The sequence below is a fragment of the Orcinus orca genome, chromosome 1 (assembly GCF_937001465.1).
Source record: "Orcinus orca chromosome 1, mOrcOrc1.1, whole genome shotgun sequence".
Lineage (NCBI taxonomy): Eukaryota > Metazoa > Chordata > Mammalia > Artiodactyla > Delphinidae > Orcinus > Orcinus orca.
Window position 1 is genome coordinate 196,835,669 of NC_064559.1, and position 18,617 is coordinate 196,854,285.

Sequence of the window (18,617 nt, forward strand, 5' to 3'; positions counted from 1 at the left end):
GCCTTCAAAGAAGTGTAGTTCTTGTGCTGTGGCTAAATTCAGAAGCGGGAAATGCCAACCCCTCTAAAGGCAGACGGATCGCCAAAACCAGGGACTGAACCAGAGTAGAGAAGGGTTAAGTGAAAAGAGTGCCCTTCCGAGAAACCGAAACCGCATCGCCCAAGCTAACGGGCGCCACCCGGGAAGCGCCGGGTGGAAGGTACGAGGATACACAGACCCCGCCCGGGCGTCCCCACATCCCGGAGCGCCCTCTCGCGCCCCCGCGCGCCCGACCGGGGAGGCAAGCCTCGCGCGCTCCCTCCGCTCCCGCGGGCTGGGGGTGCGGCCGCCGGCGCGCGCGGGGGCGGGGCCGGCTTGGGGGGCGCGCGCGCGGGGCCGCGGGCAGGGGGGCGGGGCGGCAGAGCTCGGCGGCTGGGCCTGGAGGACAGCGGCGGCGGAGGCGACGAGCGGCAGCGGGAGCGGCGCCGAGAATCCTTGCGGGACGCGGGCGACAGGAAGCGGGGAGCGCAGAGGTAACTCAGGACGGAAAAGGCGGGTGGGGAGTGGGTGCGGGCCCGTTGGACCCCGAGGGCGAGTGGCGGAGGCCGCTCGCCCGGGGCGCCGACGCCGCTACCCGAGAGGAGGGGGCGGGGCGCTCGCGTCCCTGGAGGTGGTGCCTTTTGTCTGCCTTCCCCGACCGCTCCGCCCCCTTCCCCTCCCCCCACTGCGACCTAGCCCCCTGCCCCTCTCCTGGAAGCCTCCTCCGGGACCCTCGCGCGCGCGCGCTCCCGCCCTTGTTTTGTTTGGACTGGGGAGGTTGGGGAGCTCTTCCCTGATCTAGGGCCCTGCGTCCCAGCGCGCCTGCGCCAGCGTCCTCCCGCCCGCTCCGATTGGCTGAGGTCTTGCGCATGCTCCCGAGGCCCGCGGTGGGCCTCGCTGTCCGCTCCCGCCCTCCCCCTCACCCCACTCTCAGCGGTTTTCGGAGCCGGTTCGAAAGATGCCGGCGGCGGTGACTGGCTGTGGCGAACCCGCCCCCCGGGTTCTCCGCCCCCGCCGCCGCCATTACGGAGCTCCCAGCGGTGAGTTCGCCGAGCGCTGGGACTCGCGGTCCGCCGCCTCCTGCGTCGCGCGGGCTGGCGCCGCTCGGGTCGCGGCGTCGGCCTCCCCGCGCGCATCCCGGAGCGGGAGCTCGAGCTGTCAGCTGCAATGAGCGCGCACCTCGGTGTCCGCCGCCGCTGAGCTCGCCGCCTTTTGCCTCGCCGCCTTCATCCTGGCTCCGCTCTCGCCCCCGCCTTGCGCTCGGCGCCGCACCGGCCGCTCCCCGCCTTTGTCTCTGCTGGTCTTTCTAACCGGTTCTCTCGGCGGTCTGGGCTCGGTGTCAGCTGTTGGCGCCCCTGAAAAGCCTTTGCTGCTGCTGCCGCTGCCGCCGCGACGCGGGCCTAAGCTTTCGTTTTCCCGTATGGCTTTCCTAGAGCTTGTTAGTCACTGCTCCTTAGGTGATGTGGTTTTAGCTAATAAAGTCAAACGTGTGAATAGGGGCGTTTGTGAAGAGTTGGAGGCAGGAGTGGTGAAGTGAGAGGCCCAGATTTGAGATTTTGATACCGAATTGACCAATGTCTGTGACCGAGGACGAGTCACTTAACCACTTTGAGGGAGTGTTCACCCCTGCACAGAGGACGGCCAAGGTGAACTTTACCGCCCTTTCCGCGTATACATTTTCTCTCTGTTGTTTATCATGCTTCCCGACTTTATGTTACATTGAAAAGTGAGAATTTAGTTAAAAGTACAGCTAGGAATTCACCTGGGACTTTATGGACAAAGCTGGCCTGTCTTAGAGTGAAGTTACACGTGTCTAGTTTTATTTTGGAAGATAGCTTAGTTTTGTTTAATCTGGCATAGGCATAAAACTGTTAAGAACTTTTAAAATTCTTATTGCTCTTTTTAAAAGTTTAGTGTAATGTGTTTCAAAGTAGAAGTAACATTTTTAGAGGTTATTTTTGGCCTTGTTTTTAAGCTTAATTGGAAGATTGAGGGCAAGAACTTGGAGAAAGTGTCCTGAACTCTTCGTGTATAGATGAAAATCCTAACTCTTTAGCCAGTTAGATTGTGCGTGCCTTAGGAATAGATCCCTGTAGTGTCCATAGCATCTGTGCCCAATATAGACACTGATATATTGAAATACAAAAGTGAAAAAGAAGTTGCTAGCTAATTATACGCATGCTTTTTGTGACATTACCTGTTAAGTCTGAATATAGTTAAAGATTTTAGATTGAGAACAACTTGATGTAATCAGTGCATAGCTAATGATATTATAATGTATAATGTCTTGTGTACATTTTATGGTAAAATATGAAATAATACTTTCCCTAAAATGCGTACTTTCAAGGATATCAGTAAACTGAAATACATTGTTGAACTACTTATTTTTCTAGTGCTTTCTCAATGTAGAGAAAGTAAATTAAAACTGAAATTACGGACTTTCTACTTTTACAACCTTTTCTTTATTGCCTGCATTTAAACAACTTAGCACTTCCCTTGACGAAAGCAAATCTTTGTTATGTTAATCTCACATTAAATTTTAAAAACAGGTTGATGACCACAGAAAGACCACATAAACCACAGGTAAACTCAGATGGCACATATAAGAACCCAGATGAAAAACTTATTCAAGTTTCGTCTATTCGTTCTTTCACTTAATAAATATTTATTAAGCACCTATTCTGTGCCTGGCATGTTTCTTAGGCACCAAGTATGCAGCAGTGAACCAGCCAGATAAGATTCCTGCAAGGAAACAAGTGTGGCGGCCTAAAAGTCTGATCATTCAGAAATGTAGCAACAAAAGTTAAATTAATGAGTACCTGTGATGTTCAGGTAGTATGAATTAACCATTCATATAGTTTTGTTAGCTTTGTGATGAACAGTGAACTTATGGAATAACTCATTAACCAACCTATTATAAAGAAAGTGCTATAGGGCTTCCCTGGTGGCGCAGTGGTTGAGAGTCCGCCTGCCGATGCAGGGGACACGGGTTCGTGCCCCGGTCCGGGAAGATCCCACATGCCGTGGAGCGGCTGGGCCCGTGAGCCATGGCCGCTGAGCCTGCGCATCCGGAGCCTGTGCTCCGCAACGGGAGAGGCCAAAAGAAAAGAAAGTGCTATAGACTGAAGCCTTAATTTTCATGACCTTTATTAAGGAAATACAGAGCTGAGGCAAACGTTTCTTAATATTTATATTAAATTTTAAATATTTAGTTTTATTTTTTAAGTGTTCTTCACACTTGCTGAATATAGTAATAAGTACTGTCAGGTGTCATTGTTCATTCAGCTTTTTTCCCCAATATTTATCCAGCACCCAGCATGTGCTGGGCATCCTTCTAGGTGCTGGGAATACAGTGATGAATTAGTCCTAGCCCTTGTAATGCTTACGTTTCACTGGAAGAGACACATAATAAAAAAGTAAATAGACGTATGTTGAATTACAGGTGGTGTTAAATGCTATTACAAATGCCATATAAAGAAACCTGAAAAAGAATAAGAAGGATAGGAGGGCTTTCTGAGGGGGTGACACTGAGCACAAATCTAATTGAAGTGTCTAGGAAAAGAATGTTGCAGTGTAAAAGAAGAGCATGTGCAAAGCACACACTGAGGACCAAAAGATGATCTGTGTGTTTGGAGTCAAGAGAGTAGAGTGATGGGTGGAGTAGTAAGGGGTGAGATTACTGAAATAAGGGGGTGTGGTGATGGGGAGGTTTTAAGCAGGAAAGTGTCAGGCTCTGTTTTTTTTGGTGGATGCAGCCAGGAAGATTGGCAAACCAACATTTCTCAGTTATTCCACCCTGGGCATACTTCTTACCTGACCTAATTTAAACTAACATTCTTGTCCTCAGGTTAATGATGTCTAATGTCTTTATGGACGATGTACTTGTTGCCCTGACTTCAGTCAATTTTGTCATCTTGGCATTGAGAGTAGTTTCCTTTGCACCCCCACTCCTTTTCTAAAACCTGTTTGTTTCAATTTTGAGCAATTAGTAAATATAGAGTTGACTGGAAGGGTTTTGACTTTTTTTTTTAGTATTTTACTTACAGGGAAAATATTTTTTAAAGATCCTCTATGAACAGACTGCTGAAGGTTTTGCTGACTTCGCAGTATCATTTTCAGCCTAGCTAGTATTATCATGGGTTAAGAAAGATGAATTCATTAGCAGTATCACTTCACCAAGAATAACCTGATCATGAAGTTTTACTTCTGTATGGTATTTACATGTAAAAGTGTCATCAGATTTGCTTTTTTTTTAAATCAAGGAAAATGTATTATTATGTAAGTTCTAGTTGGGTGAGGGAGCAAGTTTATGTATTGAAATTATTCCAAGATAGACTTTTAGCTTTCACAAACCTAAATAATGCCCTTAAACCCAACTTTTCACAAATGAGAAAACTTTTTATTTTTGTGTTTTATAGTTGTTGAAGTGAACTGCTATGTGAGCATTTTAAGTAGTTTTTGTAACAGTTAATAATTTTTAAATATTCGTGGATATTCCTAATTTACTCTTGAATAATAAGTTTTTAGCATATGATCTTGAATTGTTTCAGCTGCCTTTCATTGCAGTTGACGGATAGTTCACAAGTCTGGCATTGCTCTTGGTGTTCCCATAAAATGGTTTTCCCTGTAAATGTGAAAGCGTTCTGTATGTTTGGAGCTTCAAACTATTACCTGACAAATTGAAAGCTCTTAAATTCCTAGACAGGGTTAGAGCTTAAAGTAGAAGCTGAATGACTAGTCTGCTCTTTCCCAAGTCTTCATTAATGTTCAGTAGCACAAAGATCTAAACGCCTAACTGATTATTTTCTTAAATTTTGGAAGAGTTTTTATATAAAATGTTACTGAGGCCCCGATGAGGATGGGCGGGGCAGAGGGTATTAATGATCAGGTAAATTTGAGTGATTTACATGCGTTTTATTTTTAAATCTTTAATTTTGTTCTTTTGTGCTGATTTTACTTAACATTAGAAGTATGACAAATAAGGTCTTAGAGGCATATTTATTCTCCTAGGTGATGGTCTGAATTTGCTTTTCTGAGTCTGGAGGCTCTTAGACTGTCATGTTCTTCAGCAGTATTTTTGCCCTTGTATTACTTCTCTGATGGAGATGGAGTTAAGGTTACAGTTAAGTTTCCTGACCCCTTTGAGAACAGTAACAACAATAGCCTCTCTCTTTAGTAAACTGATCTTTGAGTAAACATTGACTAAACTATTTCTAGGTCTCCTTATTCTGTCCTTTCTGAGTTCCTGATACTAGCAGAAGGGATGGGGTTAGGTTCCTTATGAGCTTTCTTGTCCTTGTTGCCTTTGTTCATGTGGAAGGTGCAACAGCTGCTGTGGCTTGTGCATTTGTCTTAGTCGCTGCTTTTACATAGTCTATATTTTGATAGTGATTTTATCTTTCTGAATGATAACTGACTAAGTCATCTGTCGCTTAACTATAAGTTTTATAGTGAATTTTTTTTCCCTTTGGATGTATATTAAATTTAGACGTTTTAGTTTAGTTTTGTTTCTGTTAATCTTCACACCAGGTCTTTTCTGTGCTTTAGGTTGATTCTTCACCACACTGAAACCACTAGGAAAAATCCTTGTGGTTAACAGCAGAGGCTTCAGAGTGTAACCTGTACTCGGGCCTAGAAATTATTTTAAATGGCGACTGATACGTCTCAAGGTGAACTCGTCCATCCTAAGGCACTCCCACTTATAGTAGGAGCTCAGCTGATCCACGCGGACAAGTTAGGTGAGGTAGGGGCTGACACAGTCTTGAAGCTTCACTCTTGGATCAGTCCCTGACTTCAGGCCCTGCTGGGTCCTTCTTGGTACCTGTTCCTTCCTCTACTTGGGGGAGTCTGGGTTGTGAATCTGAACAAATCAAGTAGATACAAAGTTCTTTTCATCTTCCCTTTCCCCTCAAACTCCTGAGAAAACCTAAATTTATTCCAAATCAAGTATAATTACTTATTTCCATTTGAAATTCTAGCTAAAATAAAATACATTGAAAAGTACTTCTTAAGAATCGTATTTCATTTCAAAAAACCTTGTTAAAAGTAATTTGCATCAGATCCTGGAGTCGACTTGAAGAATTCTCCTACATCTTCTGACACCCAGTTAGGCCCCTTGAAAAAGAGAGAAAAGAGAAATTTTGTTTGCATGTGTGATTATGGCCGTTTCTTTTCTTAGAAGGTAGAAGATAACACCATGCCGATTCGTCGAGCTGTGAATTCTACCCGGGAAACTCCTCCCAAGAGCAAGCTCGCTGAAGGGGAGGAAGAAAAGCCAGGTAAAGTAAAGCGGTGGACAGCTTCAAAAGGCAAAAGTTTCTGCTCCAGTTTGGAGTGTCCCATAAATTCCCTTGAACTTACTTGTTCTTTTTTTATGCTTCAGTGTTTGGGGGGAGCATTTAGAGAGAGAGGTGGTACCTGTTGGTATGTCATTTCTAGACCATGTGGGCAAAGAAAGAATTTCATCTTGTCTCTAAAGATTTTTAGAAGGTGAAAATTTCATGTTCTTGGAATTAAAAAACAGAAAGATGGTTGGAGAGAACAGGAATGGTCGAAGAGTAGCTTCTGGGCATACAGTGTCATGGGGATGAAGACCCTGGAAGAATGGAAGACTTGGGCCTTCAAGATGGACAGCGGAAGGCTCAACCAGAAATCATCAAGAGGCCTCAAGGGAGCAAATGGGCGATCAAAGCATTGGTTTGTAACTTTGGTGTTGGTGGAGAGAAGATTGGCCAGGCAGATGTGGGAACATAATAAATCAAGAGAAAGGTAGAACCGTCAATCTGGAGCATTCGTGTTCCTTCATGGCACCTCTAACCACTTCTGCAAGTGGAACTGCTTTTCTTGTTCTTGTGACCTTTTTCTTTTTCTTTTCTTTTCATTGCCAGGGATGAGCACATGGTGCTGTCCCTGTCGTGGCTGTTAGAACCAAATATTTGCTGACCAGCATATATTACCAATAAAATAATACATGCACCCTTGATGCCTTTATCCTTAGTGCACTAGGGATCTGCTCTTCTCCAGCTGAGCATGGATTTTGTCTCAGAATCCTCAGACGAATACTACAAGCATTTGGGGTAGTGAGGAGGCATGGGAATCAGCATATTAAAAAAATAATAGTTGCTGGTGAGTTGAGGGTAGGTTATTTTTTCCAGGACTGAGATAAGCCACTTGATGGCCCATCTTGAGCCGCATTTAACAGCCAGCTGAAGTCACTAAGTCACTAATAACGTGAGTTTTCAGAATACACCAGAGTGTTCAGGTGTAAGGTATTAGAAAAGTCAACCGAGAATTTATAAAGGACCAGTAAGACACTTCACAAGTTGTGTTTGCTTATCTTATCTCTGTCCCGTTATAGTATTTTGTACATGAAAATAATTGGACTTCACTCATGTTGTAAATTTTATAAATCCAAAAAGGCATACACAATAGTTCTGTGAGTTGGAAACATTGTCTCATATGTAACAGTGTCTCATTATCTGTTGAGCAATTGAACCTTTATTAAACCGTAAGCTTTAAGAGAAAATAATGTGGAATTTAATTTGTAGCCCTGCTGTTATGGTAAAACTCAGTAAACGGTCTTGGCTTTTCAATTTGTTTAGAATAAAGCAATGTAAAAATAAGTAAACATGACTAACTAAAAGTAAGTTCTTACAGTTAGGTCGACCAGTTAGGTCAGATCGTTGGGGCAAAGGGCTGTAAAAGATACATCGTGATAAAAAAAAATACATCTTGCAGTTATCTGTATCACCAGATACCATTGTTATACTGAAGTTCTAGCCTTAATATTTGCGTAACAGCTCTAGAAGCAGAAGAAGAGGCCAGAGGAGGATGGGAATCAGTACAAGTGCTAGCCTACAGGTTTCCCCTAAAGCATTTTGTATTATGTTCATAATAACTCTGTGAAGTAAGGGTACTGAGATATGGAGATGTCAAAGAACTTGCCCTAAGATATCAAGCTAGAATGTTAGAAAGTCTGAACTTGAATCCAGACATATCTGACTCTAGAGCCTTGATTTTTGCTGAGCATATATGGGAGGATTTTTCACTTACATGCAAGTCTGGTTGAAGAGCGTGATCCAGGATGATTTACAAATTATAGTTGACTATCCTGAAACTTACGGCTTAGAATTTTAATTTGTAGAATTCCTTTAGCATTGTATGTATGTGGTTTGGCTATCAGAAGGAAGTGGCATTTTTAAAAATTCTCTTATTTATATGAAGGCCCCAAAGAAGTCTTCATTATGCCAGTAATGAGTTCACATAATTTAAATGACTAAACTCTTCAAGCATATCCTTTTTTTTTTTTTTGCCTAGTTTTGGCCACTGATGCCCTTTTCTTTTAAGTCTCTGCTTAACCATTTCCTGGGGTTCTGTGGTCTGTAGTGGCTGCTCAAGGAGACCTACTGAGAAAAGACACAGACCAGCAACTGCAGACCTCAGTATTCCCCCTCTCATATTTCTACACTTGCCAGAATCATTTCACTTGGAAAATAAATATTAATTTTCTATTATTTATTCCCTTACTAATATTAGCCTGTTAAATTATGAAATGGCTAATTTCTTAATTATGAGTCTCATCATTAATGTTATAGAGTAAAACACTCAAGAGTTTTGATTTGGGGTAAAATGAGTTTCCCTTTCTGTGCAATTTGCTGATCCTTCTCTTTTTCTCACCTAATGGTCTGGATCAGCAACCCCTTATATAGGCAATTTGAGTGACATAAATCGGGGAAAAAAGTGTACTCATAAATCATTTGTTCATTTTAGGATACAACTGTTAATTGCAACATTTGGCTTATCTGTTTAAAGAGATAAACTTTTACCCTTTTATTGACTCAGGCTCTAATGTATTTACTTGATGCAATTCTACGCACCTGATTTCTTTTTTTTTTTTTTTTAGAACCAGATGTAAGTTCAGAGGAATCTGTCTCCACTGTAGAAGAACAAGAGAATGAAACTCCACCTGCTACATCTAGTGAGACAGAACAGCCAAAGGGGCAACCTGAGAATGAAGAGAAGGAAGAAAACAAGCCTTCTGAGGAAACCAAAAAGGAGTAAGGACTTATGCCTTCTTGCTATTTGTATGTGAAGACTATGTAAAAGGACTGTAGGTCAGATTTTTTTAAAGTGATACAACTTAATTTATGCTAGATACATGCTATTTGGAGTTACTGTTTTTGGAATTATCTTTTGGAATAGGCTTACGATGTAGTCGTATGGCCTATTAGAATTTGTAGTAGTTATCAGAACAGTGGTTTGACGGATGCACAATTCATTCTTTTCGGCTTTGGCATGTGTTTTTGTGCTTAGAATTCATTGTGGGAGTGTCTCCTATTGTAAACATTGACATAATTTCAATAAGAAATGGAACGTGACTAAAAATCTGACCTGAGAGATTCTTCTTCACTTTATTCCTCCCTCTTTGCAAGAATGAGTTGTTTTTACGTGCTTATGTTAGAAACCATTAATCTATACCAAGACATTGCTAGAGTGACCTAAAACTCTGTATATATTTGATGAAGTATTCAATTGGAGGGTGACTTTGAGAATCTGAAGGCAAAATTTGCTATTGATAATCTGTACAATGTGATGGTGATTTTTTTAATTTAAATTTTTTTTTGCAGGACAGCTGGTAGCATTCATTCTATTCTTTTCATAGTTGGTGAAAACAGGAATTACTTTTTAAATAAAAGAATGACTTAGAAATAACTATACTTTCCAGGTATAATCCTCAGGGAATCCTTCATCCCAGTTTCATAGGTATATGTAAGGTCTGTGGAATTTTTAGCAGCTACCCTTTCTTTTAGGTACATGGAGTGTTAACTGTTACTTAGAATAAAATGTGTATAATGCTTTATGGTTCACAAAACTTTTTATAAATGTAATCTCATCATTTCTTGCAGCATCTTGTGAAGTTTTTGGTATTACATGACTGTTTTACAGCTGAGGAGATTGAGACTCAGGTCACTGGCTAAGATCATATAGCTAGTAAATGTTGGAGCTGAGACTCAAACCCAAGTTTTCTGACTTCAGAGCTTGAGTTCTTCGCACTGTACTGAATCGCATCTGTTGCAGTTGTTACTAGAACTCATTTTAAAATTCTCATTTCTTTTATGTACTGGCCCTTCATACTAGTGCTGATTTATATGACTCCTCTCTCCTGTGTGCAGCTGGGAGAGCACACCTTTTTGGTTCATTTGTAGAACCCAATTTTTTTAAATGTTTTATTTTGTAAAATGTTGCTTATTTTACGTATCACCTCAGTGTGGAAATGAATTAAAACATTGATTTTTATCCCTCTCTGGTCTTTTCTTCTTTCTGACTTTATACTTCTTTCTGAAGAGTTTATCTTGCATAATAACAATTCTTTGTTTTAAAGTGAGAAAGATCAGTCTAAAGAAAAGGAGAAGAAAGTGAAAAAAACAATACCTTCCTGGGCTACCCTTTCTGCCAGCCAGCTAGCCAGGGCCCAGAAACAAACACCGATGGCTTCCTCCCCACGTCCCAAGATGGATGCAATCCTAACTGAGGCCATTAAGGCAAGTTTTTATTTCAAGCAGTTCATCTTAGATTTATTCTGTTTGTCTCTTGCGTATTTGAAAATGGCATACTCCTGTGCAGGCATCAGAAATCTTGCTCTGCTTCCTAAAAGAGATTTAAATAGAAGAAAGCCATTGCTAAGTTCATGTTTTTATAATATTATCACATTTGCTGAGCACTGTTAATTTTTTTAAAAACTCAGATTTACTATAGCAAGTATTTTTAACTTATCTTTAGATGTTTTTTTTAAAAACTCAGTTTATTTTCAGTATAGTTTTTATTTGAAGGCTGAACATGTTAATTCATTCAACAAACAATTAAGGACTAGCTTCTCTGTAGCAGGCAGTCCTACTAGTGATATAGCATAGAATAAGACAAACAGAGTCCTTGCCCTTATGAAATTGAATTGTGACTCAGGGTAACTGAATAGCAATGAGGAAATTTTATTTCAAAAAAGTATACTATCTTTAGGTTCATTTTCAAAGCTTATGTCTAATATTAGTAGTTGGTTATCTTTCACACCAGAACTCTTTTAGAAACGTCACTACTTTGCTTCATCACCTAGTCATTCCAGAATACTTGCAAAATCTATTCTCCTTCCATAGCTTTATAACTTTGCTATAATTCATTGACTTTCATTAGCTTGTGTGATCATCAGATACTGTTTTCCTGTTTTAAGGGTATCTTCTAATCTGACCTTGCCTTTTTGTGTGTAAATTTTTCTGGTTCATTTTGCCATGTTTATTTCATATGATCAGATGACAAGAGGAGTTAAAGTAGAAGCCATAGACACTCTGATTTCAGGGACCTTGTTGCTAGGATCTGAGTCAGAATTGGGGAGAGAAGGCTACAGATCAGTTTAACCAACGGTGGTTTACATAGGAAAGAGGAGCTTGGTGGTCATACTTAGAATTTGAGAAGACGCCACTAACAAACTGGAAAAAAGGTTTGCCTTCAGACCTCTCCCTACACTCCTTCAAGACAACTCTCAACTCATTAAGAAAGCTTTCTTGGTTTATATAGCTTGATTATAGTGAGATCTCTTTTCTTTGTGTAGCCTTTCTTCAAGGATTTCACTTTGTGACCTGTCAGTCTAGGTTTGGGTTACAGCAGGGTTACAGTGAGGGTGGAGAAGGGACTAAAATTCTAAGATAATAAAACAAAAAATTTAAACAGTATAATTAGGCCTGAAAAATAGTTTGAATATGATTATGCATATTTGTACAAATGAAATACATACATATATGTATATATATATCTCGTGTATTCCATGCAGTGTAAACAAATCATGATTTCAGACCATTGACACCATTTTCTGAATTGAACAGGAATCTTGATACCTATTTTCATCTTATTCAGTTTGGTGGAGCAGGGATTGTTTTAGCATTAGAATGTGCTTTTCTGCTTGATTTTCTTTACTCTGTGTTTTCTTATAAGATCAGGAGAAAACTTCAGTAGGTTGTAATAGGTCAGAGACATTTACTTGAAGCAGGTGATTCATTTTAACACAATCCATATTAAATTGTGTTTTACAGTCTTTTCTGGTTCATCTGTCTGTGACTTATTTTTCTTTATCGTCAGTGTATAAAATAACATTCAACCAAGTCTTTATGCAACGACAGTGAGTAAATCCTATGGTCATTTTATAGACAATGGCTACACAAAACTGGTGGACTAGCTCATTAGATAATAGATGCTGCTTGTGTGCTTCAAAATGTAAAGCTTTTGAAACAGAATTGCTGCCTTTGTAACGCAATGACCTACTTCAGTTTTCCACGGGCATTAGTCAAATGGAGTATAGATAAATAGGATGGAAAAGGAAGAGGGCACTTTAAATTGCAATCGAATGCTCTCATTGTCCAAAACGCCTGTTAAGGCTTTGCATCTGTAAACCCAGTTTTGTGCCATTTATTCAGATTATCTTTGCTTATGGTATCTGCTGGCATTCACACAAAGCCTGCAGAGGAATACTGGTTCTGGTGTGCTGAAGTTCATTCCATAAAATGGGCCAGATCTGTGAACCTACAAGGGGTAGAAGTGCCCTGTTTTCCTCACTTTAATGCTAAAGATCTGTCTTCTAAATACAGAATAGAATTAGAATGGAAAGAGCTTCTTCATGAACACACAGAATGTTATTCACATGTTGTATCTTCTCTTTGGCTGTTTTGAACAATTTAAAATTGTTGCAGAAATATTGTTAATTCTGTATTTCTCCACAGCCATGATGAACTGAAGTTACCTGCAATACTGTTCACTCTTTCCTGCCATTTTTATCATCCATTATCAAGTTCACTTCCAAAATAATTTATTTTGAAAACATAGGTGTCAGAAAACATGAAAAACAGCTAGTTTAAATTAATATGTATGGTTTGATAAATCTGTTTCCTAGGCATGCTTCCAGAAGAGTGGTGCATCCGTGGTTGCTATTCGAAAATATATCATCCATAAGTACCCTTCTCTGGAGCTGGAGAGAAGGGGCTACCTCCTTAAACAAGCACTGAAAAGAGAATTAAATAGAGGTGTTATCAAACAGGTATTAAATGGTTGTTTGTAATAAGATCATTTCAACATGTATTAGCTGTAAATCCATATTTAGGCTTTTTGTGCTTTGTGAATTTGTTAGTTAAAATAAGTTAACATGATGATGAAAAGCTTAAAGATAACTATTCTAGAGAACAGAAGCAGTATGGTAATGTAACTTTTTTCTAGCGGCCTGTACTTTTAATTGAACTTTTGGGGGGCTGCTTGTGCTTGAGATTATGTGGTGCTGCAGATTAGAAGTGGGGTTGAGGAGTCCAGTTACTGCAGCAGCAGAAAAGGTAATTGTTCTTGTCTTAGGGTTGTTAGTTTTAAGGCCTAGCTTCTGTGGCTAGACTGGTTATCATTATAAATTAGATTTGCACATAGGTTCACCTTAACTTATTAGTATCTGAAACTATTAAGGCTTTGGGGAGCATCAGATAAACCTGAATAAACTGAGAATAATACTAAAACCAATATTGATTTCAGGCATAAATCCACGTTACTTTGCATAGTACATCAAAACTTTACTTAGAGCTATGAGGATATTTTGTACAACACAGCGAATATAGCCAGTATTTTATAATAATTTTAAATGGAGTATAATGTATAAAATTTTTGAATCACTATATTGTAACCTGAAACTAATATAATATTGTAAATCAACTATACCTCAACTTAAAAAGAAAATTGTTTAGCTAGAATGAACTTTCTTGTCAATCTTCAGAGGTCCAGAGGGAGGAAGTAACTACCAAGGTCCCATGGTAATAGCAAAGATGGTTCTGAAGATCTAGTTCACTGCATTCCCTGAGTCCTATTGCCTTTTTTCTATATCTTTCTGCATGGTTTGATTAATAACAGAATTCTGTGCCACTCAGGCATTTAAATTCCTCTTAGGAACTTTCAACAAGTACTTAACTCCACAAATATATTATTGAGTGTGTCCTGTGTGCCAGGTTCTTGGGGGTCCATCTGTGAGTAAAACAGTCCTGTGATGGAGCTTACATTCTTCCTTTCTCAAAATGTAAAACTGGTATTTAAATGGCCTTTAAAATAATCATTGCTTAAAATACATTGTAACCATTATAATTAGTATCATAGTATATGTCAGCACAGTTTATTAGCTGGCTTCATGTTTTTCTTTTTGAAAATATAGTTTGTGACCTATTTTGCCTCATAGGCTGACCCTCAGTTTGATGCGTCAACAAGTTTATAGGCTGAAAGCATTTCCGTTTGATTGCTGTATTCACAGCAGGGTAGGTGAAGCTAAGGTGTGGAGGACTCAGGTTAATGTGAAGTTCTATGACAGCACTTCGTAAACTGTGGAAGTACATTCTAAGACTTCCACATACCGTCATGTGCAATGTCTAAAATTGCTAGATAACCTTTCCCATATGCAGTAATAATCTGTAACGGGCAAACTGTAGGAAGCATTGTGGCCTGAGATTAACTAGGCCTGAACTTTTGCCAAGGAGCTGTCTTCCTTTCAAGATAGAGGTTTTCTCACTTATTTTTTTTCTTGAAAGCTTATAGTAGAGTGTTTAACCTGGTATCACCATTTTTGTAGATGAGGAAACAAAAGCTCAGAGGGTTTATGAGGTTGTCCAGTATTGAATAGCTAAATGGTACCATAAATAGGATTTGATCCCAAGTCTTTTGACTCATCCATTCTTTTTTCTCTGAAGAGTTCAGCAGCGCTTTACATTAGTTCTTGCATCACCATGCCCTGTAATTCGCTTAGTCTAGTATAAAGTTATCAATATGAGTACCAGAATAATTTAAAATAAAAATACCTGTTATTGCAACTAAAGTTAATTTACTTTAGGTAAAAGGAAAAGGTGCTTCCGGGAGTTTTATTGTGGTCCAGAAATCAAGAAAAACACCTCAGAAGTCCAGAAACAGAAAGGTAAGAAGTCTGTACCAGTTTGATTGAGCACTGTAATACTATTACTACTGCTAACAATACAGTGTTTACTGAGTATTCACTGTGTGCACTGTGCAGGATGCAGCCTTTCTCTGAAGGCCTGGAGAGGTTATAATTCATTTGCTCATTATGATTCAGCCAGAGAGTAGACGGGACAGTGTGCGACTCCAGGCACCCCAGCCCCGGAGCCCGTGGGCCTAACTGCCCTCTGTTGAACTATGGCAGCTGTATGAGTTATACTGCTTTTTTGTGAAATACCTTTTAAACTAGAAGAGGCATACAAGTATATGTTTACCCAATATTAGACCCTAAAACTATATCTTAAGCCAGTTTTTCTTTTTTGTAGACACTAACACTCCCCCTCCTCCAGACACATAATTTCATTTATGGAAAGTATACGATAATAAAGTGAAATACATAATATTTCCTCTGTGTCAGTAATTGAAATCATGACTGTTCCTCTACATCTCCAGTATTACAGCACTGGAGATTTTTGTACTTTCCTTATAACGTTTTCAAACTTTGAAAATGAATTTTTTTGTACAGTGCTGTCTGATGCTGCATGATCCTTTTTATTCTTTGTTATTGAAGAATGAATTAAGATTTTTAATACCTTTTAATTTTTATATATATTTTTAACTCTCCCAGTTCAATTTTTTTTTTTTTTTAAATCTCTGGCCGCGTTGGGTCTTCATTGCTGCGCATGGGCTTTCCTAGTTGCGGCGAGCGGGGGCTCCTCTTCATTGCGATGCACGGGCTTCTCATTGCGGTGGCTTCTCTTTGTTGCGGAGCACAGGCTCTAGGTGTGCTGGCTTCAGTAGTTGTGGCACGCGGGCTCAGTAGTTGTGGCACGCGGGCTCAGTAGTTGTGGCTCGTGGGCTCTAGAGCGCAGGCTCAGTAGTTGTGGTGCACGGGCTTAGTTGCTCCGCAACATGGGGGATCTTCCCGGATCGGGATCGAACCCGTGTCCCCTGCATTGGCAGGCTGATTCTTAACCACTGCGCCACCAGGGAAGTCCCTGAAACTTTTATCTCAAAGAAATTGCCACTCAAGTGACATTACACCACTGTGATATGAATTATTTGAATGTGCTAAAAAGGAATAGTTTTCTTTTGCTTATTTGATTTGGCAGTCAGCTTGGGAAAGCCCTTGAGTTGAATATAGAAGCATTAGAAAAGAAAACTCTATATCCTGTAATGATGATAATTTTTGATATTACATTTCAGAACAGGAGCTCTGCAGTGGATCCAGAACCACAAGTAAAATTGGAGGATATCCTCCCACTGGCCTTTACTCGCCTTTGTGAACCTAAAGAAGCTTCCTACAGTCTCATCAGGAAATACGTGTCTCAGTATTACCCTAAACTTAGAGTGGACATCAGGTATGAGCCAGAGGCCTGGACTTTAAAACACAGATGTCTGTATTACTTCCTTAGCCCCTTTTTCATGAGAAAGGAGAAAGATTAAATATTCAGTAAGGATTACTTCCAGTTGAGCTAGGAATAAAACCTTTTTTTGTGGGTTTTATTTTTTGTCCCATTATATTTTCCTTTTCATATCTCCATATGTCGTTTCTTTTTGAAACTCAAACCGCATGTTGACTTTCACAAGACTCTGATAGAGTAACTTTTCATGATGTCAGCTACTAGAATATTCAGAATTAAACGATGTCCTCTCAGCTGCTGATTATTTTTTTAATTTTTTTATTGTGATAAAATACACATAAATGTAAAATTTACTTTCTTAACCATTTGTAGTGGTAACAGTGTTTAGTTGTATGAAATACTTCCATAGTGTGCTACCATCGCCACCACCCATCTCCAGAACTCTTTTCATCTTATAAAACTGTAACTCTGTACCCATTAAACAAGAACTCCCTGTTCCCCCTTATCCCCCAGTCCCTAGCAGCCACCATTCTACTTGGTGTCTACAGTGTTTGACTGCTCTAGGTGCATTCCTCATATAAGTAGAATCACACAGTATATTTTGTGACTGGCTTATTTCACTTAGCATAATGTCCTTAAGGTTCATCCACGTTGTTGTGCGTGTTAGAGAATTTCCGTTCTTTTTAAGGCTGAATGATATTCTGTTGTAAGTATATACTACGTTTGTCTGTCCTTTTGTTTGTCCTTTCATCTGTCATTGGACACTTGGGTTGCTTTCATGTTTTAGCTATTGTGAAATAATGCTGCTGTGAACATTTGTGTACTAATATCTCTTTGAGACCTTGTTTTCAAATACCCAGAAGTAGAATTTCTGGATGATATGATAATTCTATTTTTAACTATGTAAAGGACCACCACACCGTTTTCCACAGTGACTGTACCATTTTACATTCCCACCATCAGTGCACAGGGGTTCTGATTTCTCCATATCTTCACCAACACTTATTTCTGGTGTTTTTTTGTTTGTTTTTTGATAGTAGCCGTCCTAATAGGGGATGAGGTGGTTGGTAGCTCATTTTTTATTTAGATGTATAACTGAGAACATAGGAGACTTCAGGCTTCTGTAGCACTTCTGCATAGAAATAGCATAATATTTTCATCATTTAAACATTTAATGTAAAATTCTGAGAGAATTTTGATAGTAATTCATTTGTAAAATAATTACCACTTAAAAGCATCTAGACTGATTGTCACATGTGCTTGTGGATTCATGCAGACACATTGTTCAGATTTGTAATTCACAGTTTGTGTTTTGAATGTGTTTGTGTAACATCTTTGTTATATTGACTTCTGGGAAATTGTGTTTAATCCAGAGTCCTTTCTACAGACAGTTTCTGTATTGGATGCACATTGTCCTGATATAGTTTAGTACTGGTATTTACTTTGGATCACTGAGGCATACAGTTAGAATTGCAGGGGTTTCAGCCCAGAAGCCACATTCTCAGAAGAGCACTTAGTGGTCTTCAGAGTGGCCAGTTAGTGAAAGTGCCAAAGAAAGGGGAATCATGGAAGCAGAAAATTTGAAATTAATATCCGGATTTTTTCATGCTTCTTATACCCTGATTATGAGCCACAGATATAACTTTGGGTCCAGTACACATTGTTTGGTGCATTTAAAGATGGAAATACATTTCACTCTTACCTCTTTTTACTCTGTTTTTGGTGACTAGAGACTGTATCCTCCCCCAGCTTTTTTCTTTCCTTACGGTTCTACTTTACTTACATGAGACGTGCTGGTGATTGCAGTGTAACTTTGCTCCATGTCTTTGGGAACATGTCCCGTTGTCATTTTATGTTGAAACAAAATTTGCCCGACAATTGGTGGGTTGTCAGCCCATAGATGATGATGAACTTGAAGACCTTTTCTTATTACCTTATTAAATAGTAACTTCTTTCTTTGAAGCTCTTTTTTCCTTTACTTTGATTTTCTCTACCACTGACTGTAGTGGAATCCTGCCATACATATATTTAACGTGAAAGTTTAGCCGTACTTAACGCTTGACCGAACAAAAGAACAAGAAAAGTACAGTTTTAAAGTATGAGTTGTCTATCTGTACTTGCTGCCTATAATTTTTCTCCTCCTACTTTGTCTTAAACCCACTTTTGTCACACATTACCCCCACCATTTTACCTGAAATACTTCTTCCTGTCAGTGTCACTGAGGGCCTC

The 18,617-nt window shown here is 39.8% G+C and overlaps 1 protein-coding gene across 9 annotated transcripts in view; it reads left to right on the forward strand.

Annotated features, from left to right (window-relative positions):
* The first annotated feature begins 360 nt into the window (after nucleotides 1–360).
* The window catches only part of HP1BP3 (heterochromatin protein 1 binding protein 3), a 35,071-nt gene continuing 16,814 nt past the window's right edge, over nucleotides 361–18,617 (forward strand). For 2 of the 9 annotated variants that reach the window (XM_033433162.2, XM_033433163.2), the window contains exons 1-8: nucleotides 369–512; nucleotides 5,566–5,761; nucleotides 6,197–6,296; nucleotides 8,921–9,074; nucleotides 10,400–10,559; nucleotides 12,950–13,093; nucleotides 14,906–14,986; nucleotides 16,231–16,385. In XM_033433162.2, coding sequence (XP_033289053.1) covers nucleotides 5,666–5,761; nucleotides 6,197–6,296; nucleotides 8,921–9,074; nucleotides 10,400–10,559; nucleotides 12,950–13,093; nucleotides 14,906–14,986; nucleotides 16,231–16,385 — 890 coding nt within the window. In that variant the 5' untranslated portion in view covers nucleotides 369–512; nucleotides 5,566–5,665. Of the gene's footprint in view, nucleotides 513–644; nucleotides 1,059–1,119; nucleotides 1,665–2,583; nucleotides 2,602–5,565; nucleotides 5,762–6,196; nucleotides 6,297–8,920; nucleotides 9,075–10,399; nucleotides 10,560–12,949; nucleotides 13,094–14,905; nucleotides 14,987–16,230; nucleotides 16,386–18,617 lie in introns of those variants that run through there. The other 7 variants (XM_033433157.2, XM_004272494.4, XM_049706495.1 and 4 more) reach the window with 7 other exon arrangements.